At 45.4% G+C, this 27,290-nt stretch overlaps 1 protein-coding gene across 1 annotated transcript in view; it reads right to left on the bottom strand.

Annotated features, from left to right (window-relative positions):
- LOC138261625 (SCO-spondin-like) overlaps window positions 1-27,290 on the bottom strand; it is a 1,514,343-nt gene that overhangs the window by 416,296 nt on the left and 1,070,757 nt on the right. The window contains exons 88-89 of the mRNA XM_069210750.1: window positions 23,289-23,456; window positions 13,864-13,995 (exon numbers count right to left, since the gene is read on the bottom strand). Coding sequence (XP_069066851.1) covers window positions 13,864-13,995; window positions 23,289-23,456 — 300 coding nt within the window. The remainder of the gene's footprint in view (window positions 1-13,863; window positions 13,996-23,288; window positions 23,457-27,290) is intronic.

The raw sequence follows: 27,290 nt of genomic DNA, 5'->3' as shown, positions 1-27,290 counted from the left end.
CAAGTATTCTTCCTCTTTTAGAAGTGAGAGACTAAAGCATTTCTGAAGAAATGTGTTAATCTTGTTAGCTAGTGAGGGAATGGGATCTGCTGGTAACTTTTCATAACAGATACAGTCGTCTAGCTGTCTATACAGCTCCTGGTCGTAGTCTGAGGTGTTCAAAACTACAATATTACCGCCCTTATCTGCCTCCCTGATCGTAATGTCCGTCCTAGAGCTAAGTTGTTTAAGGCTAGTTTTCTCTGCCTGGCTTAGGTTGTGATGCCAGAAATGTCGTTGTGTGCCATTAGTAAATTCCGATTTGTTAAGGTCATGCCAGACCAATTTAAAGAAAGTGTCTACACAGTTCCCACTTGTGAGGGTAGGTGTCCAAGTTGATTTATTCCTCAGACCACTATTAAGTGTATCCGTTGGGATATCCAGTTGTGATAAGACCCGTGATATAGTGGTAGGGTCCTGTTCACAATCTGTGATAGAAAGTAAGGTGGCCGTGTCCTGAATGTCTTTAATGGACAATGGTTGGTAGATGTTATGACTGTCCGGGAGCAAGCTAGAAACTCCGATGTCAGTGTGCCTGAAAAAATATTTTTTTAATTTCAGTCGTCTGATGAACTTAAAGAAGTCAATTTTGGTCCTCTGAAAATCTCCAAAGTCCCCTGGGCAGAAACCTAGGCCTTTACTGAGAAGTGTCAGATCATGTGTGGTTAATGACGAATTGGAAAGATTGATGACATTAATGGAGTTAATGTTAGGAGACTCTATTGTCCTTTGTCCCAAGATCTTGTCTTCATTCCCTTTCTTGTGTCTGGATGCTCTGCCCATTTACTATGTTCTTTCTTCCCGTGTGCTAGTGTTCTATTGATTTTTGTATCTAGTCCAGGTCTGCAAAGTCTCCTGTGGTAAACTCAAAGGAACTGGTGTTGAGGTCTCTGTGGTACCGGAACTCCCCTGAGTTTAATGCAGCACCTTGGTGTATTCCATTACCCTCATACTACTGGCATCACTGAGGCAAGTTGGGCAGCACCCTAATGTCGTTGAAAGCACTTTGTAATATTTCAGCAGAATCCTGGTGTTACTGGTAGCACACTGGTATATTGAGCATTACTTTCTGTGACAGACTATGGCATAATAACTGTTAAATTATGGGTTTCCTATTATTCGAACTCAGTGACTTTCACATTATGGACCTTACAAGGGTAAGAGTAAGAATTAACTTATCTGGATTTGAATCTATAAATTTTAGGTTTTGCCCACATTACTGCAGAGGGTGGATCAAAACACCAACATGTCTTGCTGCTTTCTATGGATAGATCCTGGTTTGTGGAATCTGCATTTCCACATTGACTTGAAGAGTAATTTTGGTGGGGAGCGTTTCTCCCTGAACCTACTTAAATGATTTTTATTTACAATGGCACACGAGATACAGTGTTATTTCTTCTGGGTCACAAAGCACCAGGTAGGCAACACTTTTTTTGTGTCAAAAATAGATTTTTACTGTGTATGCACCTTTTCTGCAGCCTTCAGAGGAATAATACAATAAAACAGTTATGTTCTGTGTGTGCATGTACGTATCCCTTAACCCTTTCATTGATGACATGGATTTTTTGCTGATCACAGCGGAATAATACAATAAAGGACAAGTTGCTTACCTTCAGGAATACCTTATCTGGTAGAGACAATATCTAGTTGCAGAATCCCTACCTTAGAATTTCCTCAGGCATCAGCCTAGATCTGGAGATTTATCTTGAGAACTACCACAGTGTGCCATTAGTTGGCGTCAATCGGCTTCAAGTCTGTTGTTGTCTGCGCTGGATATGACGTTGCGATTCGTATATAGGCGGCACCCCGGCATGCTGATGTAAATTTCTTTTCACGATTTTCCACACCAGAAGCGCAGAGCCAAGAAGAACACTGACCACTGGTGTATCAAAACTAGGGCCTTCAAAGGGAGTCCCTGTCCCTAGAAATCAGTTTGGAGAGTGGGGAGGATGGGTGCGAGGATAGACGGAAAGGTAGGGCGTCTTAGATGACACTGCCTGCAGCTTATTCACCCTGTGGGCAGATGTAATGGCCACAAGGAAGGCTGTTTTCAAAGAGAGAAGCCTCAGAGGACAATCGTGGAGAGGTTCGAAAGGAGAGCACATCAGAAATGTCAAAACTAAATTTAAATCACATTGGGGCATTATGAATGGAGATGGAGGAAACATATGAGTAGGATCTTTAAGGAACCTATTCACAATAGGAAACTTAGATAGGGAAGGTTGATCAGGCAACTGCAAAAAAACAGAAATGGCAGGCAGATAACCTTTGAGCGTGTAGGAAAGTAGCATCTTTCTAGCTTGGTTACCCCCACTTTTGGCCTGTTTGTCAGTGTGTTTGACTGTGTGTACTGGAATCCTGCTAATCAGGACTCCAGTAGTTATGCTCTCTCCCTTAAATTATGGTTATTGCACACTGGTAACTCAGTATTTCACCCACAATTGGCATACTGGTGCCCCCTTATAAGTCCCTAGTACATGGTACTTAGGTACCCAGGGCATTGGGGTTCCAGGCGATCCCTATGGGCTGCAGCATATCTTTTGCCTCCCATAGGGAGCCCATGCAAAGGCTTCTGCAGGACTGCCATTGCAGCCTGCGTGAAAAGGTGCATGCACCCTTTTGCTGCCATTTACACTGCACCAGGTCACCTATAAGTCACCCCCATAGCAGGCCCTCCAGCCCTGTGGGCAGGGTGCAGAGTGCCTGTGTGTGAGGGCACCCCTGCACTAGCAGAGGTGCCCCCATGACCTCCAGGACCATTTTCCCGGACTTTGTGAGTGCAGGGACGCCATTTTACGCGTTTACTGGACATAGGTCACTACCTATGTCCAGCTACATAATGGTAACTCCTAACATAGGCATGTTTGGTATCAAACATGTTGGAATCATACCCTAAGGCATTGGCTGATGATTCAATACACTCTGGGGGCTGGCTCCTTAGACGACCCCCAGTATTGCCATTACAGCCTTCTGAGGTTTTCCAGGCAGCCCCAGCTGCTGCCACCTCTCAGACAGGTTTCTGCCCTCCTGTTGCTTGAGCAGCTCAAACCCAGGAAGGCAGAAAAAAGAATTTCCTTTGGGAGAGGGGTGTTACACCCTCTCCCTTTGGAAATAGGTGTTACAGGCTTGGGTGGGGTAGCTTCCCCAAGCCACTGGCAGTGCTTTGTAGGGCACATTTGGTGCCCTCCTTGCATACACCAGTCTACACCGGCTCAGGGACCCCAAGTCCATGCTCTGGTGCGAAACTGGACAAAGGAAAGGGGAGTGACCACTCTCCTGTCCATCACCACCCCAGAGGTGGTGCTCAGAGCTCCTCCAGAGGGTCCCTGAGTTTTGCCATCTTGGATTCCAAGTTGGCAGGGAACTCTGGGAGCATCTGAGTGGACAGTGACAGCAGGGGACGTCAGAGCCCTCCCCTGATAGGTGCTTACCTGGTTAGCTGGCCAATCCTCCTTTCAGAGCTATTTAGGGTCTGTCTCTTGGGTGTTTCTTCAGATTCGGATTGCAAGACTCCAGCAGGAATACTGTGCATCCTTTATTTAATCTTCTCAGAAACTGCATCTGGACCCCCCAGGAACTCCAAAAACTGCAACAAACAAGCAAAGATGACTTCTTCAACATTGTATCTTCAGCTCCTTCCAGCAACTGCAACTGTTTCCTGGTAGTGCATTCTCAGAGGACAGCCTGTCTTTAGCCTGCACCAGAGAACAAAGGAATCTCCGTTCGAGAGGAGTCACTCCCCTGCTTTAGCAGGCACCTCGCTGCAATGATGACCGGCTGCGTGGGTCCCCTCTCCTGATGAGTTTCGTGGATCCAGCATCACGGGTAGTGGACTGAATTGGTCCCAACGGTCCTGACAACCTACTGTCCAACTTTGGTGGAGGAAAGAGCTTGCCTCCCCACGCGAGACAGTGCCCCTGTGCACAGTGTGTTTTGCAGTTGCCAAGACTTGTTGGCATCCTTCCACAAAGTTCTTCATGCACCATGCAGCTCCGCCCCCCAGCACTCCTTCCTGCAACGCACAGCTTCCTGAGTGGTTCTCCAGCGGCGTGGGATCCTTTGTTGTTGTGCTGCGTGGGCCTCCTTTTGCACCTTCTTTGACTCCATGCTGTGGGACTCCTGTGCATGCCTCCTGGTCTTCTAAGGGCTCTCTGAGTTGCTGAAAGCCCCCTCTGGGTCCCCCTCCTGGGTAGAGTCCACCAAGTCCCTGCTGGTCCCAGGCAGCGCCATTTTCCACTAACCGTGAGCTTTGCGTGTGCCAAGGCTTGGTGGCGGAATCCAGCAGGGCAAACCAGACTGCAATCATCTAGCCGGCATGGGACATGATCTGCACCAATCAGGAACCCGCATCCGTCTTCTTGGGTGCAGTACTGACTGTTCTTCTTCACCGGTGGTTCTTCTTTTGTACCTTCATCTGGGTTAGCAGGAGTTCCTGTTCTCCCTGAACTCTACTGTGCTTCTTGGACTTGGTCCCCTTCTTCCAAAGGTCTTCAGGTCCGGGAATCCACTGTTGGTGTCTTGCAGTCTCTTCTGGTTCTTGCATTATCTTCTTTCTCGTGTTCTTGTGTGTTTTAGGAAAGTTACTGTGATTTACTTCTGCTTTCCTGGGCTCTGGGGTGGGTTCTTTTACTTACCTTTGGTGTTTTCCAATACTCTCAGTGCCCCTCTACACACTACACTTGCCGAGGTGGGAAACCAACATTCGCATTCCATTTTCTTAGCATATGGTTTGTGTTCCCCAGGCCCATTTCTAACTATTGTGATTTTCACTAATTGCACAGATTTCTTACTGTTTTTATGCACATTTCTGCATACTAGTGTATGTAATTTGTGTATTACTTACCTCCTAAGGGAGTATAGTCTCTACGGTATTTTTAACATTTGTGTCACCAAAATAAAGTACCTTTCTTTTTGTAACATTAAGTATTTTCTTTCATGTGTGTGAGTACTGTGTGACTACAGTGATACTGAATGAGATTTGCATATCTCCTAGATAAGCCTCGGCTGCTCAGCTACAGCTACCTTTAGAGAGCCTGGCTTCTAGACACTGCCTACGTTTCACTAATAAGAGACAGCTGGACCTGGTATAAGGTGTAAGTACCTTAGGTACCCACTACAAACCAGGCCAGCCTCTTACAGAGAGTGCCCTTAGCAGAGCCCTGCTGGGCCAGAGAAAGTAAAAACCATAAGATCTGAGAGAGGGGGCAGAGAGAGGGGCAGAAAGGTGGTCAACAGACTTGTCTGTGCACCATGCCACAGATTTCTTCCAATGACAGGCGTGTAGTGTTTTGGTGGAGGGGCACCTGTAGATAAGTGCTGATTTTTGGCACGGTCACCCCCACTTTTTGCCTGATACATGATGCAATTTTGACTGAAAGTGTACTGGGTTCCTGCTAAACAGGTTCACAATGCCAGATCTCTTTGCCTAAAACTGTACAATTTTTTCCCAAATGACAATACATTTGAACCCCTTGTAAGTCCCTAGTAAATGGTGCCATTAGTACCTAGGGCATAAGTACCAAAGAGGGTCCCCAAGGGCTGCAGCGTGTACTGTGCCACCCACAGGGACCCCTCACTTGGTGCATGCAGACGCCATTGCAGTCTGTCTGTCTTGGTGCAGCTAAAAGTGAAAACACAACATGGCACACAGCCTGTGTGCCATGTCCCCTAACGTTGCATGCAATATAGGTAAGTCACCCCTTCAGCAGGCCTTACAGCCCTAAGACATGGTGCATTATATTAAATCTGAGGACATATCTGCAAGAGCAGATATACCCCTGCTATGTGTTTATCTATTCCTAGACATAGTGAGTGAACAGGGAAGCCATTTTAAGTCTATCTCCTGGACAGTGGTCACTATGAATTTCCTAGCTACACGATGGCTTCACTGAAAATAGGGATGTTTCTAATGAAACATCTTATATTAACAAACCCTCAATGATGTTAGAGATGGATTTAATAATACATGCACTCACAGAGCACATTAGTGGTGCCCCATGTAAAACCTACCACTTACCACTGTGGTGGCGGACCAGTTCTAAGTGGCCTGCTAACACCAGACAAGTTTCTGACACTCAGGGGTGAGAACCTTTGCTCTCAAGCAGACAGAAACAAAGCTTGACTTGGCAAGGGTGTTAGCACACCCCTCCCAAACAGAATGACCTGTGAATCTGCATTCCAAGGCTGGGGGCTTTAAAGAAGCACATCGCCCTTGATATATAGATGTTGCTTTCCTCAAAGGAGAGAATGCCAACCCCTCTGACCCAGGGGCCATTTGGCACCTGGACAGATGGAAAAATTAGAAGTCAGGGACGCCGCAGGTCAGTCCCACCTGTAAGGTGCGTTGCCTGATGTAGACACAACCATTTAAAAGTCTGCCATCTTGGTGTTAGCAGATTTAGGTCCATGGTTATGTCCACTTCCCACAAAGTGGTCATACAGGGGGTGTAATGACCACAGGGGTAAGTAGCCCATTGGCTACTACCCTATACTCCCTGAAACACCCAGTCAGTATTTGCGGGAGCCCTTGGCACCAGGAAATCGGATCCCACTGACCTGAAGAAGAAGGACACTCCAGAGACGCAAAAGCGAGAACCGAGGACGGTGAAGGGCTCAGTGCCAACCCTGCCAGCTTGCCTACTTTGACAATCATGCTAAAGCCACCTTGCCCTCCAGTGCCTGAAACTTCCAAAAGCTCAGGAAGACCGCCAGCCTTCACCCCAGTACCAGGGAACTCCCGTGGAGTAGTGAAACTGCTCCCATTCATCCACCAGGCACCAAAGAACGGCTGAAGCGGTCTCTGGCCCGCCAAAACTGCTGCCAGACAGAACCATTACACCGAGCCTCCCAGCTTGTGTTCAAGAGGGCCAATGGTGCCAACTCCCTCCTCCAGAGACAAAGTCTATTGTCGGTTTCTCCCGTGAGCTCTTCACTCTGACACCAGCAGTCTCATTGTGCAGGCCCCCTCAACTGCGACTGCCTCCAGTGACAGCAGCCCCGGAAGTCCACTGCACCTCTGGATCTTGATGCCCCCGACCATGGAGAAGAGGACCACTGGTGTCTCTGTGTCCCCCGGGCTCCTGAGACTTGAGCCCACTAGTTGATTCACCCGGACTGGTCCCGCAGTCCACACCTGCAGCCTGTTTCTGTGGGCCCCCTCCACCAGGACCGGTGATGGACAACCAAAGGTCCAAGAATCCTCTACACCCAACCCCCCTGGACTGGGGCGAAGAAGACTACTAATGTCCCTATGTCCCCAGGCATAGCAAGACCTGGGCCCACTTGGTGGCTTACCCAAACTGGGCACCTAGTCCGAACTTGCAGGCTCTTTTCAACTGGCCCGATTCCCATTGACTAACATTGGGCACCCAACGCCGTACTAAATCTCTGCACCATAGCCGTCCGAGTGCCGCTCGGTGTGACCTGTTGATGTAGTCAGGACCTCTGCCCAATACTTACCTTAATTCCAGGAGATTGGTCCCGTAAGTCACTGTACTATACCTGACTGCAGTGCTTGTTTTTCTCTCCATAGGATAACCTTGCTGCTTCTAAAAAATGCACTGTTGACTTTAGAAACCTGAAAGTATTTTTCTTGAAAAATGTACTTATCTAATCATATTGATTCTGGAGCCTAAGCATATATAAAGACACTTGTTATTTTTGTAAATTGGTGTGGATCTCCTTCTTGAGTTATGTGTCTCATTTATTGACTGTGTGTTTTTGCAGATGTCTAACACTCATCTCTAACAAGCCTAAGGCTGCTTGAACACATTACCCCCTAAAAAGAGCACTCTGGAATTGCTAGAGCAAGCACCTGTCCACTAGTAAGGGAACCCCTGGACTCTTTGCATGATATATACATATATATCTAATTTCAATATATCATATAAAGAGCCAGCTTCCTACTTTGGTGGCACAGCAGTGGGGTACAAGACTTGACATTTGCTTTACCACTCAGTTAATACTTGATATCACTAAAGAATCTAAAATTGTCCTTAGTTAGGAAACATTTTTTCAATTTAAATTTTTTCTAAATTGTTTTAAAATTACCGGTAGGGCCTTGTGTTAAATCCCCTAAACCAAACTATTTAGAATTTAAAATGATTTAGTAAGTTAGGCCTTTCAGTAGTTCACTTAGATTTTCTTTTAAATTACTAATAAGGTCCTGACTGCTTTAAAACCATGACTGAGGCAAGAGGCACATCCCAGGAGCTCAACCTGGGCCCCTACCAGAACCTTAAGTTGGCCCAACTTAAGGCCATCTGCCAAGCATGGAAACTTGCGATGTGGTCTAAAGCCACAAAAGCCCATCTGCAGCAGCTGCTGTCAGAAAATGATAGAGTCATGTCAAGTAAAGAGCCCCTCAGGAGAATGAGGAAGAAGAGGAGGTAGAAGAGGAGGATGAATAACTCCACAACTTCACTGCCAGTAACACCACTGGGAGCACTTCTCCAGGAGATGGTGACATCAACAATGCTGAACTCCAAAAGTTAGTTAGGAAGATAAAATAGATACAATTAGAGTTTAGACTCTTGGCTATAGAGAAAGAAAGAGCTGAGATGGATCTAGGACCCATCTCTGGTGGCAGCAACATTTTAAATAGGGAGAAAGAAAAGGTTTTGACCCTAATATTCCCAAGAGATTGTCCCCAAATATTCAGAGGGTGATGATACCACCAAATGGTTTACAGCCTTTGAGAGGGCTTGTGCCATGAGGAAATTCAACCAGAAGTATTGGGGCTCTCTACTTTGGGAGCTGTTCTCAAGAAATTTTAGGGCTAGACTCCTGACACTGACTGGAGCCGATGCTGAGTCCTATGACCTCATGATAGATGCCCTGATTGAGAGCTTTGGACTCACCACTGGATGTACGGGATCATGTTCAGGAAAACTAGAAAAACCTCAATCCAGGACAGATTCTGTTGACTTCTCAGTCAAAACACTGGGTGGCTAGATGAAAGGGAACCAGATGCAAAACTATGATGGGTTGTACAGCCCTATTATGAAAGAGGATCTGTTAAGTAACAGTGTTTCGGAAAATTACCCCAGTACCTGGTAGACCTAGGTCCAATTTCGTCTCAAGAATTGGGAAAGAAGGTAGACCACAGGGTGAAGACAAGGGTATCCAAAGCAACTCATGGCAGAGGTGACCAAAAGAAAAGGGTACCTAAGACCCCCAATGGAAAGATGGTGACCCATCTAATGATAAAGACAAAGAGTCTTCTAAAGGCCCCCAAAAAAACGCTCAGTAGGGTGAGCCTGTGACAAAACACAGAGCAAGGGTGGGTACCAGGCTAAGAACTAGGATCCAAAGAAGGCTTAGTGCTTCAAATGCAAAGCCAGTGGGCACCCAACTGGAGACCCAGTCTGTCCCAAAAAGAATCCCCCCAGTACACCTGCAGCTCCAGCTGCAATGTAAGTCTCCAGATGGGATCCAAGGTGAGCCCTGACCACGTCAGAGAGTTCACAGAAGCATATTTAGTCTCTGATGGTGGGTGGATGTAGCTGCCCTGGCTGTCTGGCCCAGAAACCTAGAAAAGTACAGACAGCACCCTCATAATAATGAGATCAGAGTTAAAGCACTGAGGAATATAGGTGGAAGTGTCACCATGGTGACTGAAAAACCTATATCACCAGAACAGTTACTGAATTGTGGTATTTTCACTGTCATTAGTGCTGACAACTAAGCTTACGTTCATCCCATGGCAATGTTTTCCTTAGATGGGGCGGAGTTACTGGCCAGAAAAAGGTGGGGTATCCTTTGCAATTCGTGTAGCCTGTCTGTTAAAAAATGATCTGGAGTCCTCAGCATGGGCAAAGGTCAAAAGAAAGACTCATGCAGCTATGTTGGTTATACCTGAATGGGTGTGTGTGAAAACCAGACCACAATGCAAAGTTCAGGGTGGAAAAGAGGTGCTGGAGCCTGGAATAATGACCCAGCCTTCCAAGAGAAAAGACAAGAAGCCTGGTAAGCCAGCTTCTGAGAAGCCTCAAGCTCGGGTCCCCTCTCCTCAGGGAGCCCTTGAGGGAACTGAGCCCCAGGAGAGCTTCTGGGCCCAGGAGACCCTCAAAGGAAGAGATGTGCCTGGGACAAAGGACTTGTCCCACTCTTGAAAGCCTGAGACAGCAAGCTGCTGATCAGGAAAAGGGAGATATCAGTGGCTCCCACATAACCTATTGGGAAGAGGGACTCCTGTATATTGAGGCCTGAGACCCCAAACCTAGTGCCACTAGGAGGGTGGTAGTGCCTCAGATGTAAAGAGCATTTATATTAACTTTGGTTTATGACATCTCCTTAGCTGGGCATATTGGCCAGACCAGAACTTGGAATAGGTTGGTACTTCACTTCTACTGGCCAGGTATGACCTAAAATCTGAAAGAGTTTTGTAACTCCTGTGTCACCTGTCAAGCCAGTGGCAAGACAGGTGGCCACTCAAAGGCCCCCTTAAGTCCACTTCCAGTGGTTGGGGTTCTGTTTGAAAGGGTATGGGTTGACCTTGTTGGCCCCACAGACCCTCCAAAAGCACCAGGGAACAGATTCTGACAATCCTGCTAACCTGCCTGCCAACTTAGACAATCGTGCCAAAGTCCCCTCATCTTCCAGCTGATGAAACTTCCAAACTCCTGGGAGGACTACCAGCCGTCACCCCAGCACCAGGAAACTCCAGTGGAGTAGCAGAGCTTTCCCCCTGCATCCTTACAGGCACCGAAGAATCACTGAAGAGGACTCTGGACTGCAAAAACCACTGCTGGACAGCACCACTGCACCTGAGCCTCTCAGCCTGTGTTGAAGTTAGCCAACAGTACAAATTCTGGTGCCTAAACATGTATAAAGATATTTTTAATTATTATTGTAAATTGGAATGAATCGCCTTCTTGAGTAGGGTGCCTCATTTATTGACTGTGTGTATATTTGCAGATGTCTAACACTCCTCCCTGATAAGCCTACCACTACTCGACCAAACTACCCCCTAAAAAGAGCACCTCTGGACTGCTAGAGTGAGCCCCTGTCCACTAGTAAGGGAACGCTTGGACTCTATGCAAGATATATGTCATTTTGATATATCACATAAAAAGACAGCTTCCTACAATATCTGGCTGCCAAAATTACGCTACAGACTTCAGGCGGAAGGTCAAAAGCTGTCAACTGCCACTGCTCAATCTTCATGCAAGGAGGCAGAGACTGGACAGTCTGGGTGGAGACTCCTACCCTGTTGCTGTGACAGAAGATCCTCTCTAAAAGGTAGTCTGATCAGAAGATTGATGACCATGCTCAATAGCTCTGGATACCACACTCTTTGTGCCCAGTCGTGAGCCACAAGAATTACATGTCCCAGGTCACTCTTGACTTTCTTTAGAACTTTGAGTAGAAGTTGTATGGGTAGAAAAGCATACAAGAGGCCTGAGTTCCACTCAAAATGAAAAGTGTCACAGAGTGATTGCCGCCTAACATGCAATACTGCTGACACTGCATGTTTTCTGCGGAGGTGAATAGATCAAACCAAGGCTCTCCCTTCTGCTGAAAGAGACCATGCGCCACCTCAGAACAGAGACACCATTTGTGATCGAATATGCATTGTCAGCTGAGTTTGTCCGTTCTGACATTCAGAGAGCCCATCAGATGATGAAACACCAGGGAAATGCTCTGTTGTTCCAGCCACATCCAGAGGCGAAGAGCCTCTTGAAATTAGGGCCACAACTCTACCCCACCCTGCTTGTTGCAGTACCACATGGCAGGGGTGTTGTTCATGAACACCTGCACTACCTTCCCTTTGAGAGAGGGAAGAAAATTTTACAATGCTAGTCTGATCGCCCGAGCTCCAACAGGCTGATGTGGAGTCCGGACTCCGCCAGAGACCAGATGCATCTAGTCTCTGCCTCTCCCAGATGGTCACTCCATCCCAGGAGTGACACATCTCTCACTACTGTCAGATCTGATGAGGAAGGGAGAGGGATTTGCCTCTGACCCATTCGTGGTTCGTTAGTCACCACTGCAGATACCGTGCAGTTCCCTTTGAGATCAGGACTATGTTGGAGCGATTCCTCTGATGCTGTGCCCACTGGAACTTCAGGTCCCACTGTAGAGCCCGCATATGCCATCTGGCATGTGTCACTAGCAGGATGCAGGACGCCATGAGGCCTAGCAGCCTCAGAGTCATTCTCACCAAAATCCAGCATAGAGGCTGAAACATCAGTATCATAACCTGAATATCCTGACTGGACTTGCCACACAGGAGGTTCAACCCAAAACTGGAATGTGTGCAGAACAGTTCTGATGAAAGGAAGTGTCTGAGAAGGAGTCAGGTGTGACTTTGGCATGTTTATGGTAAACCTCAGTGAATGCAGGAGGTCCGTCGTAGTTTAGAGGAGGGAGACGACAGCCTGGGGCGATCCCACCTTCAACAGCCGGTCGTCGAGACAGGGGAAGACTGGAACCCCTGATCTGCTCAGATGAGTTGCGACCACCCCCATCACCTTAGTGAATACCCAAGGAATGCTGGTAAGGCCAAAGGGGAGCATGGTGAACTGAAAGAGCTCGTGGCCTACCATGAACTGCAAGTAACATATATGGGCATGCAGGAGGGTTATATGGAAATACACGTCCTGCAAGTCTAACGCTACCATCCATTCTTCCGGGCCCAGGATGGATAGAACCTCAAAAAGAGTAAGCCTTTTAATCCTCTCCTTCTTGAGAAAGAGATTGAGGGACCAAAGGAGTGGGATAGGGCAGAGGCCCTTGTCTCTTTTGGGTACCAAGAGGGACTCAGCGATTGATCTGGAGACCTTCCTCTTGACCAAAATTGGGACTCACACGGAGTAAAGCACGAGGCCACCATCAACTTTAGGGACTACTCCCTCAAAGCCTTGATATTCATTGCCCGGCACTTGGAGCACAGTATTGGGTCGTGGTCATTCTCCAGACACCAATAGCACACGAGGTGCAGATCACCATAGACATCGCCCCATGGCAGGATTCGCAGGGCTTGAACCCGGTCTTATACGAAGATATCCTCAATGCACCAGAGTAGATATACTCAAAAAAGCTTTGACAAAAGTAAAAAAAAAAGAACAGTCAAAAAGTGACTGACGGGTAGCTCTTCTATGGATCAGCACTGGCTGGTGCGGAAAGAAAAGAACTGACATCAGCGCACAAGGATGCACCTATATTGGAACCACAACATCATCTCAGGTGCAGATGTCGCTGATGATGGACACAGAGATGATCAAAGCCACCTAACACGCAAGGGTTCTGCTTGAGAAAAATCTCCAGATCCAGACTGACACCTGGGGAAATTCTTAGGTAGGAAATCTGCAACTAGATGTTGCTACCAGATACAGTTATTTTATGTTGTATGTGTTTACATTTCCGTTACCCCTTTCATTGATGACTGATGGACTTTCACCAAATGTTTAGAGGATGGGGGTGCAGCAGAGTACAGATTTGTTTTACACCAGCTAGTATATTCGCCTTTTTCTGAAGCTATTTAGAGATGCTGTTTCAAAGAGCTCCAGCATCCACCTAAGGCACTACAATTCAGAATAGAACTTTAGAGGGTCCATAATTTATCATCAGATCTTAGAGCAAGAGGATGTTTCATAATCTACTTCTGTCTAGGTCAGGGAGATCTCAGAGAGTAGAATGTTCCATCTACTCTTCAATGATCACTGTATAGCTAATAGACCAAGTTCTAGATAAGCTGTGAAAATAAATCTAAAAACGTCCTGCAAGACAAACAGTGCTTCTAGTCGTGTTTGCATTGGTACAGTTCTTAGAGAACCTTTCTTGACATAAGAGCTATATAAATGAAGCAGGTTCATCATTTACCTTCCGAGCAGCGGCAGCCGGGTTCACAGGTATCTCCGTCCTGACAGGTGATGCCTTGCTGGTAGTCAGAGCAGTGTCGTGGACACTTGTTAGCACACTTCACATTCTCCATTCCATGGGGGCAGCTCTCATCTTGAGTAAGAGAAATGAGTAGATTGACAGAGGGTCAGTGACAAAGTTGTAGAGATTTTCAAAACATCAAGGTTTTACCTATTTATATAGAATTTTATACAGCATCAAAATATGGCAACATGAAGCAGCTTCAGGATGACTCTGAAGAGAAATGGTACGAATGAACAAAAGATACAGACATGATTTGACACCCATTGCTAAATAACACACACAACACGTACAAGCCCTACTAACCTTAGTAAGTTCCAACAAGGACAAGGAAAAGTGCAGAAATGCAGACTGTCACCTTGAGAATCTTATCATGTGTCCCCCGGGAGAGTGGGGAGTCACATTATTGAAGTTTTAGTATCAGTTTTAAAAAAGATTGACTTCCCCATATGGACTGTCACTATATGGTCGAGGTAAGTAGATGAGGAGTTAGAAGAGTATATCAATACGTCCTTACTATATACTTGTTTTCACCATATCATCCGTCATTATGAGTGGCAAGTAAAATGGGCAATAGTTCCCCACTCGTAGAGTTACTGATACCGGGGGTACCAGTAACTCCTGGATGGGGAAAATGCATCCCTTTAAGAGTTGGACGCTAAGGATCTACTAAGAAATGAGGAACTTCGAGGAAATCGATAGTTCTCGGTCTGATTCCCCCAGTAATTCCTCATTTTCAGCACTAGCTTCACTCTGAGATTTTGGCTACTTTCAGCAGACAAAATCTGTCTGTGAAGGTAAAAAATGTATAATTTCAGTGGGGCCAGTAACTGCTGCCAGTTTATTGAGACACAAAACCTCCTCCCAAATGTACTAATGCAGAGAGTCCTTCTACCAACATTTATTTCCACCATCTTCCAATCGAGTGATTCTGGTACAGCCACAGCCCTAGGTAGCCCATCAGTTTTCCAAGTATTCTTCATCTTCTATACCCCAACATGTAAGTCTCTTAGATCATATTATATGCAGAACAATCCCCAGAGAGAAGTGGTAGCTTCAAAGGTAGAACAAATTCACTTCAAAAGAAAAGGCATGATGCCAAAGTATAACTACCACTGGATTCAGAGTCACTACAAAAGAAATCAGCAAGCAGCAGATGCCAATTTCCTTGCTGGATTGAGCACAGAGTCATCCTGGAACAATCAAAGTTTTGCAATTTCTTGGCATAAATAAAAACAACACACTGATCCACGGAATATCTCTTTTATGTGATAAGTTTACCTTGACTTTTACCAGAATGCTTGAACTAGTGAGGGGTTTGTTCCTTTTATGTTTACACTACAAAAACCATTTTACATTCACCTTTAAGAGTTTTCTTAAAGTATGTAAGAAAAGGTTCTGAAATAATACTGCCAGCAACACCGACTTGTTCAGATGCAGTGGGGGTAAAGAGGTAGGTAAAACAATGAAAATGTAACATAAGATCCACCCTTTTTTAAAGGAAAAGAGTATCTGAAAGATCAAAACAAAAATCTTAATAATTGCTCTTCCTCATTGTAGAAGTATCTACAGTAAAAATGTAATCCTGAAAGTTACATTTTTCAAAGCACATGCATTATGGGCTCAAGGGGGCCTGAAGCATAGCAATGCTGTATCACAAGAAGATTCCAACTCCAAGAAAGTGAAGGCTTATTAATCAGTAGAAACATCTGGTTCATTCCTTCAGAAGATGCCTCTGAGTACATTCCTACACCTACAAACAATGTAACATACTTCTCTCGCATTGCTTATGGTTACAGTTTTGATGTTTTATAGCCTTGTCGATAGTAGGTATCACCTTTGTTTAACTTGATTGTGCTCATGATTTTAGCCTTGGAAGCATGAAAGTTTGAGACCTGGGAGATCCATTGATGGTCCAGCCATGTCAAAAGGCAAAGTGCTTTCTCACACTGGTCCTGTGATGCCACACTACCCTGCTTGTTGCAATGCCAAAAAGCAGTCATGTTGTCAGTAAAGACTTGAACTGTCCTCCCCTTGGTGGATGGGAGGAAAGCTTTCAAACCTAACCGGATGGCACAAAGCTCCCGGAGGTTGATGTGGAACTTCTGGTCTGCTGGGCACCAAAGGCTCTTAATATCCATTTCTCCCAAATGACCACTCCAACCCTGTGACAATGCATCCATGGCTACTGTCAGCTCTAAAGTGGATTTGGAATATGGCCTGCCGCAAGACAGGTTGGTATCCTCCTGCCCCACTGAAGGTCCTAGCCTGTAACCTCAGGGATGCAGACACTGTCCGAAAAGTGACCCTTGGTGCTGCACCTATAGTAGCGGGGGTCACACTTTAAAGCTCTTGTGTGCCAGATGGCATGAGGATACAGGGGAATGGTGGAGGCCAAAAGCCTCAGAACCATCAAAACTGGAACACATAAATAAACTAGAAAAATCGAGATCCTAGCCTGAATGGTCTTTATGAAGGAAATCCTCTGTACAGGCATCAGGTGGGACTCCAGAATGATGGAACGGTTGCCATCATTGTGATGTTGTCTGCAACTGACTTCGGTGAGTCAAGCTTTTGGTAGCCAGTTGTTGAGGAATGGAAATACATGTGTCTCTGACCGGCAAAGATGGGCCACAACCACTCTCATTGTCTTTGAAAACACCTGCAGTACAGAGTTGAGACTGTAGGGCATAATGGCAAACAGAAATTGTTCCAATCCCACTATAAACCGAAAGAAGCATCTTTGGGACTGCAGGACAGAAACACGAAAGTATGCATCCTGCAGGTCCAGGGACACCATCCACTCAATCGGATCCAGGGCAGAAAGGACCCAGGTAAAAGTCAGCATCTTAAATTTGCCCTGTCCCATGAGGGCTTTCAAAAGGCAAAGATTCCATATCTGCTTGAGCCACCCCATACCTTTTGGGCACTCAAAAAAGAGGCGTAACAACCATTACTTTTCTCCATCTGCAGGAACATCTCTTTGGCCTCTGGCCAAGAGCGACTGAATTTCTTGGAGTAGAATGGCAGTATGATCCACTGAAGCTGAGCAAAAGAAAGTGGAATGTAAAGGGGTGGATATGAAGGGCAGGGAGTAACCTCTATGAACAAACTCCAACAACCACCTACCCTTATGCTATAGCACACTAGCCGATTAGGAAAAAATAAAACTGCTCCCTATTGGCTGCTTGTGACCATGGGAGCAGAAATGAAATTGGATTGGCTGCCATTGCCATCGATAAAGTAGTTAAAAATACTACAGTCCTCAGTGGTGCCAATGACTTTGGCTACCCCTACATCCTCTTGAGCCACAAAAGGGCTTCGCTGGCTGATGCAGTGGTTGCAATGGGTATCCCTGGTGGTAGGGAAGACCCCATGAGTATTCCTCTGAACATTCAGTACTACTTGCGAAAAAGGCAAGCCAGAGAGAGCTGATACAAGAAACGTGCCATAGCATGGTTGTCCTTGAACTTTCAGCACAGAGTCAGCCTTTTCAATTTAAGAGTCTGGGGCCACCGAATGTTGTGTCAATAAGGGATCACCAGATTGGTGTCTATGGCATGCTCAACAAACTCTATCATGTCCAGGCAAGCTCTCAAGACAAATGTTGGCTGCATCTGTCCTTACTGAATCGTACGAGTAAATGTCTTTTTAGTTCAACAGTGATGGCTGGCAAAGTATTACTGGCTAAGTCCCAGAATGCATGTGTGTATCATTCCTGGTGGCAAACCACAGTGAGGGACATCAAGCCCACGGTCTCTTCGCAAAAGCACCAATGCGCTTCCCTGTCTGAAGACATAGTAAGGAATACATTTGGATTCACCTTACTAGTGGATTAAATTACCAAGTTATTTCAAGTCAGGTGCTGGGTCAAAAATGGTGAGAATAGCAGTACCAGGGCTATGGTGCCTTGCCATTGGGTGGCACACTGGTTGTGTTGAGCATGGCTTAGACAAGGTCACCATCAAAGTCTCTGTTGGGGCCTCATTTAAAGGCAGCAAGGTCTCTGAGGTTGCATAGGGGTGCCAGGGTTTAACCTGCCTGAAGATGTACGAATGGGAGCATCTGTGGTGCTATAGGGTCTGAAAGCACTCCAGAAGGAGGTTCGGATCATTCTGAAAATTAGCAGCATGACCTATCTGAAGGCCTATATATGCTGCAGGGGGGCGAGGATGACCTGGGAAGTTCAAGGTGCACCAGAACAGCCTTCGGATTGTCTCAGAGTCAGACAATGGTCCTGAAGTCAGATCTTGGACTTGGCAACTGAACAGCTTCTTCCCGGCATGGGAGTTGTGAGACAAGTATCATTTGGGCTTCTTGCACTTTGGTATGACTTGTCCTTTGTCTTTAATGCTCCCAAAGATGATGAGTTTTGCAGAAAAGAGCCTGGGACTTGGAGCAGAAGTGGGTGGAATGCTTGAATGTGACCTACTTCACTTATTGTGTTCTATAACATATAGTTTTGCCTATTACTCCATCATGGCTTCTGGGTGCTTCATGGACCATTTATTGCATGAGTTCTGTTAGATCTGACAGCCTGGGGGTGGTCGTACCCCCAACTTTTTGCCTTCCTCCTCCACTTTTCTGACCTCGTTGTTGCTGCTATTAGGACTTTGTCCATTTTACCACTGCTAAAGTGCTTGTGCTTTCTCCTCTAAACATGGTAATATTAGTTCATCCCCAACTGACATATTTAATTTACTTCTAAGGCTCTAGTAAGTGGCACTACATGTACCCTGGGCATGTACATTAAATGCTACTAGTAGGTCTGTAGCACTGTTTGTGCCACCCACTTAAGTAGCCCTTTAACTATGGCTCAGGCCTGTCATTGCAGAGCAGGCATGTGCAGTTTTAAACATTTCAACCAGGCAAAATAACATTTTTGCAAGGATCAAACCTTCCTTTTTTATACATATGTCACCCTTGGGCTAGGCTCTTGACAACCTACAGGGCAGGGTGCTATGTATGTAAAAGGTAGTACACGTACTTTTACGTTTTACGTATCCTGATAGTGAAAAACACTCACATTTGTTTTTCGCTACTGCAAGGCCTATCTCTCCCACAGGATAACACTGGAATTACCTCATTACATTTTATAAGTGTAATCTCCAATTGGGAAGCTTTAGAAACCGGGTCTCTAGTTGGAAGAAGTATACACCCTTGTCCAAGTAGGGACCACAATCCTAGTCAGGGTAAGTCACAACACAACCCAAATTATCCTGTACTCACCCTCTGGTAGCTTGGCACAGAGCATGTAGGCTTAACTTAGAAGGCAACGTTTAAAGTATTTGTGCAATAACTCATAGAGTAACACAGTGAAAACACCAGAAAAAACACACCAAACAAGTTTGGAAAAATATATAATATTTATCTGAATAAAATAAGGACAACATGATGGAAATCCAATGTACACAAGCAAAGTTATGAATTTTTAAAGATTAAATCTCACTAAAGTGCTTAGAAACACAATAGCTCCACCTGGGGCTATCACGTTGTTGTTGATGGAGTAGTTCCCAATAATCCAATGCCACAGGCACCAGTCACAAGACGCACGGGCCCCCAGGTACAGTACCTTTTGAAAACAAAGAAGCAAAGTTGTTGCATGGAGTCAGAGAGATGAGGCGTTGCTGGGGCCAGTGCGGTGTCAGTCTCTTACGCCGTCTGGGGAGTTGAGGCTTCGGTTATGCACTGCGAGGCAGGGGAAGGGTAGGTGTCAGTTCTGTCTTGTTGCAGGGGGAGCTGGTGCGGCATCGGTGGCGATGCGTCGATTCCTAGTGACTCGGCAGGGTTGATGGATCCAGTTGGTCAAGACGTGATGTGTCGACTTTGCAGTGGCGTGTCGACCCTGCATGACATCAGCGGTGTCTCGGCAACATTTGACTTGTGTTGCAGGCCGTGGTCATTGTGCATTGTGTGCTGTGATGTTCACGGAGCGGAAGCAGGCTACGGCGTCGGTGCTGGTGTCGCTAAAGTTGTTCCTGGCGTCGCTGAAGTCTGAAAACTAGCTAGAAGCTAGTAGGTGAAGTCTTTGCTGTCCCTGAGACTTCAGAAGCAGGAGGCAAACTCAATCCATGCCCTTGGAGAGCACTTTTGGGGAAGGCAGTGTCCTACCAGCAAAGTCAGAGGCCTTCAGGGCAACAGGCAGGGCAGCAGTCCTGCTCAGCAGAGCAGTCCAGATGAGTCCTTTGGGCAGCCAAGCAGTTCCTCTGACAGAGTGCAGGTGTAGAATCAGAAGTGACTGATTTGGTGGGATCAGAGATCCAGTATATACACACCCACCCAGAAGTGCCTTTGAAGTGGGGAAACTTCAAAGAGTGATTTCAAAGTGCACAAGTTACCTTTTCAGCCCAGTCCTGTCTGCCAGAATCCTGTGGGGGGTTTATGTGAGGGTAGGCCACTGGCCTTTGAAGTGTAAGAGGGAGCCCCTCCACCCTTCCTGCCCAGGGAGACCCATTCAGTATGCCAATGAATGCAGATGTGACTGAGCGTCCTGTGTTTATGGCTGTCTGGGTGGAATGCACAAGGGGAGCTATCAACCAGAACAGACCAGACGTGGTTTGGAGACAGGCTGTAAGGCACAGATAGCAGTAAGTGCAGATAAATGCCCATTTTTTAAAAGTGGCATTTCTAAAATAATTAAATCCAACTTCACCAGTGAGCAGGATTTTCCATTACCATTCTGGCCATACTAAGCGTGACAGGGCTACTCCTTCCAGATCAGAATCTACCACTTAAAAGTGTACAAGGGCAGTTCTAATGCTAGTCTATGAGAGGAACAGGCCCCACAGTAGTGTAAAACAAATTTGTGAGTTTTCCACTACCAAGACATGTAAAAAACATAAGTAGATGTCCTGCCTTTTACTTACATAGCACCCTGCCCTACGAGTTACCTGGGGCCTTACCTTACAGGTAACATATATGCAGATATGACTATATGACTTATATGCATAAAAAGGGGACTTTAAGGCTTGGCAAGTAGTTTTACATGCCACGTCGAAGTGGCAGTGATACTGCACACACAGGCCTTGCAATGGCAGGCCTGAGACATGGTTAAGGGGCTACTTATGTGAGTGGCACAATCAGTGCTGCAGGCCCAATAGTAGCATTTAATTTACAGGCCCTGGGCACACGTAGTGCACATTACTAGGGACTTACAAGTAAATTAAATATGCCAATTGGGTATGAGCCAATGTTACCGTGTTGGTTAGTAGTGGTAAAGTGTCCAGAGTCCTAAAGCCAACAAAAATGAGGTCAGAAAAAGAGGAGGAGGAAAGCAACACGTTTGGGGCGACCCTTCAGAGAGGGCCATTATCCAACAGGAGGGGCTAAATCCTTCAATGTCTACAGAATCACCATTTAAAATTGAAACTTATGGTGAAGTCATTTTTAAACTGCAAATCTGAAAAAGCCACTTTTAGAAAGTGTACTTTTTCTTGCCTTACCCATTTGATGCCTGCTGCCTGTCTCTGACACATGACTGAGGGTAGTTGACAGTTGGGCTCTGTGTATTCCTTATAGACAGCCACACATAATGGGAGCTTAGTGTGTCTCAATGGGCCAACTCTGGCAGGATGGGGGGGAGGAGATGGCTACAGCCTTACTCATATCTGAATAAGCTGTGTCCTGTCCACACACAAATGGCTGCATACCCCCCTGTAGTGAACCTGGAGCCACAACAGAAAGGATATCTGTGCACTTCAAAAGCATGTATTTGATGTTTCCCCCATTCAAAGGCACAACTGGGTATTAGTACTGGGTCTCAGACATCACCACTTCAGTACACCTGTAGATACTCTGGCAGGAGGAAGGACTGCTGGGCTGCTGATGGACTGCCACTCAGCGGGACTGCTGCTTTGCTAAAGTCCTCCTCATCTGATGCCTCAGGGGCATAAGAGGCTTCCAAGAACCCTGCTCTTGCGCCTAGGCTCTGCCATCTAGGAGCTTACCCTGCCAAGTGGTGCCACCCCAGTCCTGGACCCTTGGAAGTGGGCCTAAGGTGCATTCCCTTCTGTGGATACATTGGAACCAATGCATTCTCTGCTGCTAAGCGTAATCCTGAACAGAACCAATACATCAAAACTACTACATGGACCGGACCCTTTGCAAAGACACACATTGCCACTGCATATCGGGTCTTAGGACCAACGCATTGCCTTTGGAACTGCCACTACACAGTGCTTTCCCTGACGCAAGCTCCACGCATCCCTCGTCGACTGCACCTTGACGACGATGATGAAATTCTGCATTGCAGCTTTACCACTCATTGGAATCGATGTATCACCTCTGCTGCACCTTGCATTTCGACACCGGACTTCGCATCACAAGCCCCGTCGACAGGATCCTCAACATTGATGCTACAGGACCTTGCACTGCAACCTCGCCTCATCTTGGAAACGAATTATCAGCAATTCTGCGTCAAACATTTTCCACTTGGATCCATGTAAAGCTCTGCAACCTAGGATTTAAGGTAATTTGGTTCATCTGACCTAACTGAGGCCCTGTAGCCAGCCTGCGCTCCATCACGGTTGGCCTGAACTTTTGACTTGGTCCCGGGTTCGCCGCAATCAAAAATCCACAGTTGGCGCTTTGGCCTTTTGGTGCTATTTTACTTTTTTTTAAATTTAAATAAATATCTCCATTTCTACTAATTGGATTTTTGTCATTTTGGCCTTGTTTTACTTATTAAGTCAGATCAGTTTTTCTTGGTGGGAAATCATTTTGTATGATGTTTTCACTGTTTTAATGTTTGAAATGTTGCACAAATATTTTACACACTGCCTCTAAGTTAAGACTGCTCTGTCCTAAGCTATCAGAGGGTGAACAGAGGTTAATTTAGAGTTTGCCTGTACTTTACCCTGACTAGGACTGTTGTTGCTGCTTGACTAAGGTTTACACCCTAGCCAATCAACAACCTACTGTCTAAAAATGTCAAGTCATGGCTAGACCCTAGACACCAATGGCAGATATTAGGTGGATTCATGAAATACATCTGCTTCCTGCAGTCATGGGACAGTGTGAAGTCTGGTATTATTATTTTTTTGTGTGGGGGATTTTTCTCTAACAAATTGTCTTTTGAATGAAAACATTTTGTCATCAGTGAAAAACCAACAGTGGGTTGCTTGTCCTTCTATTAGAATTTTAAATTCAGTTAATCTATGTCGTCCACTTCAAAAAGATTTATATACCTAAGAGGCACCTATGTACCTATGGTGCTGTCTGTGTACTGCACCCAGGTTCCTCTTAATCAATGGGTCGCCTTGATTTATACTATGGACCTTTACAATGTTTACAATGTATGACTGAGTAATAAAGATCATAAGATCATACACAAAAATGAGGTACTGCTGAACAAGTATGGTTCTTACCACAAGGTTGGGCATTGCAGATTCGCACTTGGTACTTCTCTCCTGGACACTCTTTGCCTCCATTCTTGGGTGGAGGACTAATGCAAGCTCGAGTCCTCACTGATTTACCCCCTCCACATGTTCTGTCACACCAGGACCACGGGCTCCATTTGGACCAACTGCCATCCACTGAAAGAAGAGAGAGAAGAATTATACAGTTGCTGTTGAGGAATTGGAAATAAAGCAAAGGTAATAAAGAAAAGGGAGGCAGTGAGGACAGAGTAATATAGGAAACAAACAGTCAACCTGTTTCACTGTGAAAAGGCGAGCACCTAAGTATTGGCTTCACCAATGCTTGTTTGAGTTGGCTCTCCTATGTTCTTTTTTTATTTATAATTTTCTGTTCTGAAATGACCGTTGGCTGTGTTAGAACAGCAAAGCAAAAACAAAAAAAAGAATCGATAAAGGGTGCTGGTGCGTCATGACATTAACACAAGGGTATGCAGTGGCATCTTAGAATGTTTTTTCTTTTAAGAAACATTTAGAAGATGGCTGCCATATGCATTTCAGAACGATAAAATAAAAACAAAAAGTTAAGAAGCATATTTACGAGCCCCTAGAGGCACCTTGCGCCGCCCTAACCTAATTTTTTTTTTAACGCTAAGGAGGCATTTCTCTCAGGCCGTTTTTACAAAGTGGTGCAATGCCTGCATTGCGCCCCTTTGTGAACCCTTGCGCCACATAATGCCTGTGCCAGGCACAATGTATGCAAGGGAAGGGGGGTCCCGACGATGGGAGGCCCAAAAAAATGTAGCAGTGAAATTTACAACATTTTCCTGCTCAATTTCTTCCATAATTTTTAATGGCTGCTCAGAGCAGGCTTTAAAATGACGCACCCACTTTAATCAATGGTCCTCCCTGTGCTTTGCTGCACCAGCGTCAAAATGTTTGACGTTACTACAGCAAAGCACCATAATAGCGTCAAATATCTGCAACTGCCATGATGCGCCATATTGGTAATAGGGCAAGAATATGGTGTCATTAGATGGGGCAGAGTGACGCAAGAAAAGTGGTGCATCGGGAGCGATGCGCCACTTTCTTGTAAATATGCCCCTAGGTGCGCTGGAAGTGAGCAACGATTTAGCGCTTCTCAGATGCTGAACCTTACAAGGATTTTTTTTTTAAACTGGGAGCAGGATAGGGAGAGGCAGGAGGGCAGCAGGAAGATAAAATCTGAGTGGGAGTGGCAAGTCATAGCGAGCATGCTGGGGCAGCAGCAGCCACGTGCGGCTGGAAACAAATGCCAATTTGTTTACGAATTAGAAGAGGGGCTACTTTTTCATTGTGTTTGAATCCACAAAAAGCAATAGGCTAATAGCAGCTTATGGAAATCCCTTTAGCCAATGCCAGCAGCTCTTATGGCAATCCCTCTAGCTAATGCCTAAAGCCAGCTGACAAAATTAGCCAATGGCTGAAATGAGCTCTCTTAAAGCCCCTTTCTGCACATATTTCTGTATGAATGTGCAAATGTATGTAGTGTGTTGTATTTGTATCTATCTGTATATGCATGTGCATGCTGTATGTTAGATGACAGCTTTTGCAGCTTAAAAGTAATACGATTTATTGCATCAATTTGAAGAGATGAGAGGACGTTATAATACTTTATAATCTTTCACAAAGGGCGAGGAAGGCATTGCTTCAATGAGGCATCCATTCTTCCCACAGTCATCCTTTAGACTTTTGCCTTTATTCCTATTGGCATACTTCCTTCTGCATATATTTCTTTAGGCGTTCGTCCCTTCTGAATTAATTTAATTAGGCATCTATTCCATCTAAATTCCTTCTTTTAGGAATTAATTCCGTCAACTGTTATTCCTTTAGTCATCCATTAGTTCTGCATTCATTCCTTTAGATATCAATTCTGTGTCTGTTAATTCCTTTAGGAATGAACTCCTTCTGCGTCGATTCCAATAAGAAGCCATTTTTTCCTCAGGCATTATTTAAAGCAGTTCCTTTGCACACCCATCATTCAGCCCTCTCCCCTCTGAACACGTGTCATTTGGGAATCCACTTCTTTGGACATTTGTTGGACCTTGACTGCTTTAGTTATTTATTTCTAAGGTAATCAGTCCATATGACCATCAAGCCTTTGGATATGCATCCATTTGAGTGACCATTTATTCAGTATCCATTCCATTATCTGCTATGTGGTTGGGATTCCTTAAAGAAATCTTTGTAGCTGACAAGAAGTTTAGAAATCTATGACTATCTAAGTTTGATAAGCACAATTAGTTTTCCGATGTGCACCGAAAGTGATGTAACTGATGGTGTAACTAAAAAACTGTGCTTAAAACACAATATAGATTTTTTTCCACTATCCCTGTCCTAATAGGCAGTTCGCTCAGGGATGGCCTCTAAATCACGAAGTGGCCATCTCTGGATTTTTCAGCACTTGTTTGATCACACTGTAATAACCGTTTTAGTTGACTTCACTTTGTAAAACCCTTTCGCTTGCTGCTGTCTGAAATTGGACGCATTTGGTGATTTTCGCCCAAAGAGCTACCCTCCAAGACAAAAATGCAGTTGGAGTACACCATATCATCTCATTTGGCAAGGGAGGTTGATTTGAAGAGTGCATCACTCAAATCACAGACAGCAACATTAACCACACTAAATGTTGTGAATGAAATACTGTTGCATGATTCATACAACTTGTCTTCCAGAGTCCTTTATGGCTCTTGATACTACTCAATAAGCTCTCCTTGACTGTTTACATCAGTTAAGAGTTCTTATGTTCCTGTCAGTGGTATCTTCAATGAAGAACAGTTTTTTTTTTTAACAAATCTTTTTAGTGACATTTTAAGTATCCAAAACATTTTGTAACATTGAACTGTCGCACATCCTACTTTCCCGTTGAGTGTCATTCCCATCTCGCTACCCCTAAGCCTCCCTTACTCCCTTGGCATTCTCTGCATTTGCAGTAATCCCTGGCAGTGTCACATCGGTATTAGGTAGGGTAGGGTCTCCACATAAATTACCCCTGTAGGTATTTCACTTGTTCCAGATTTTATTTAATTTTGGGGGGCACCCTTTGCCGTCGTACACAACCCTCCCACCAGCATACACCAGACCATGCCTCGCTTCCAAACCTCAAACAGAGGGGTCTGTTTGGGCCCATGATTGCGCTATGTTCCTCTTGGCTATTGCCTGACCATATGTCATCCAAGTCCATTGCATTCGACCTATGTCTGTTTCTCCCCAAATATTTGGCACGCACCAAGTAGCGGAGACATTCAAGCCTCTTCCCCCCACTGACCCCATACATTCGAATCACCTTGGGTCCATCCGTCTCCCACCCAGGGAAGTCTTATGAGGTCCCACGTTGTCAAACCCTGGCCGATTCCTCAGTGTACCAAGAATCTCAGTGTCCCAAAGCAGAGTCACCTGTGTGATTGTATTTTTGCAACCCAGGGACAATGTAATGAAGAATAGTTTCATGTGTTCTGTTCAATGCAGCTGTGCCACACACTTCTCCTGACTGGGGATTATATATTATGTTATACAATGTACATCTGTATTGCCCTTCATCTCATACTTTCGACTTTATTATCTGTCCTCATATTACCAGCTCTATTTCACACCACTTCAGTATTATGTGCTATGAAGTACAGCTGATTGGCATTGGTTTTCTTCTGTAGAATGGCAGGACCACTTTAGCTTAAAATTGATTTAGTGCAGTACACCATCCCATGGCTGTCTGCTTGGTATGTGTTTTTACACTGAAAAAAATAAATCTACCTGCTAAAGCCGGAATTTGTTTCTGAAATCCAAAATTAAATGTCTCTGATTTGCCTTCATGCATGTCAGGGACATCGTTTGAATGATTTGTACCCAGGGCATGTCATACATGCCAGACCCAGGATGAAAAAAGAACATCAGAAGATCACCCAAAAAAGAGTGGGCCTAATTAAGTTAACACGCTAGTAACCCTCTTGTGGGTGGGTCACCGGTTAAATATGACTG

This window comes from Pleurodeles waltl, chromosome 10, assembly GCF_031143425.1.
Source record: "Pleurodeles waltl isolate 20211129_DDA chromosome 10, aPleWal1.hap1.20221129, whole genome shotgun sequence".
NCBI classification, from domain to species: domain Eukaryota; kingdom Metazoa; phylum Chordata; class Amphibia; order Caudata; family Salamandridae; genus Pleurodeles; species Pleurodeles waltl.
This window is presented reverse-complemented; position numbering and strand designations above follow the sequence as displayed.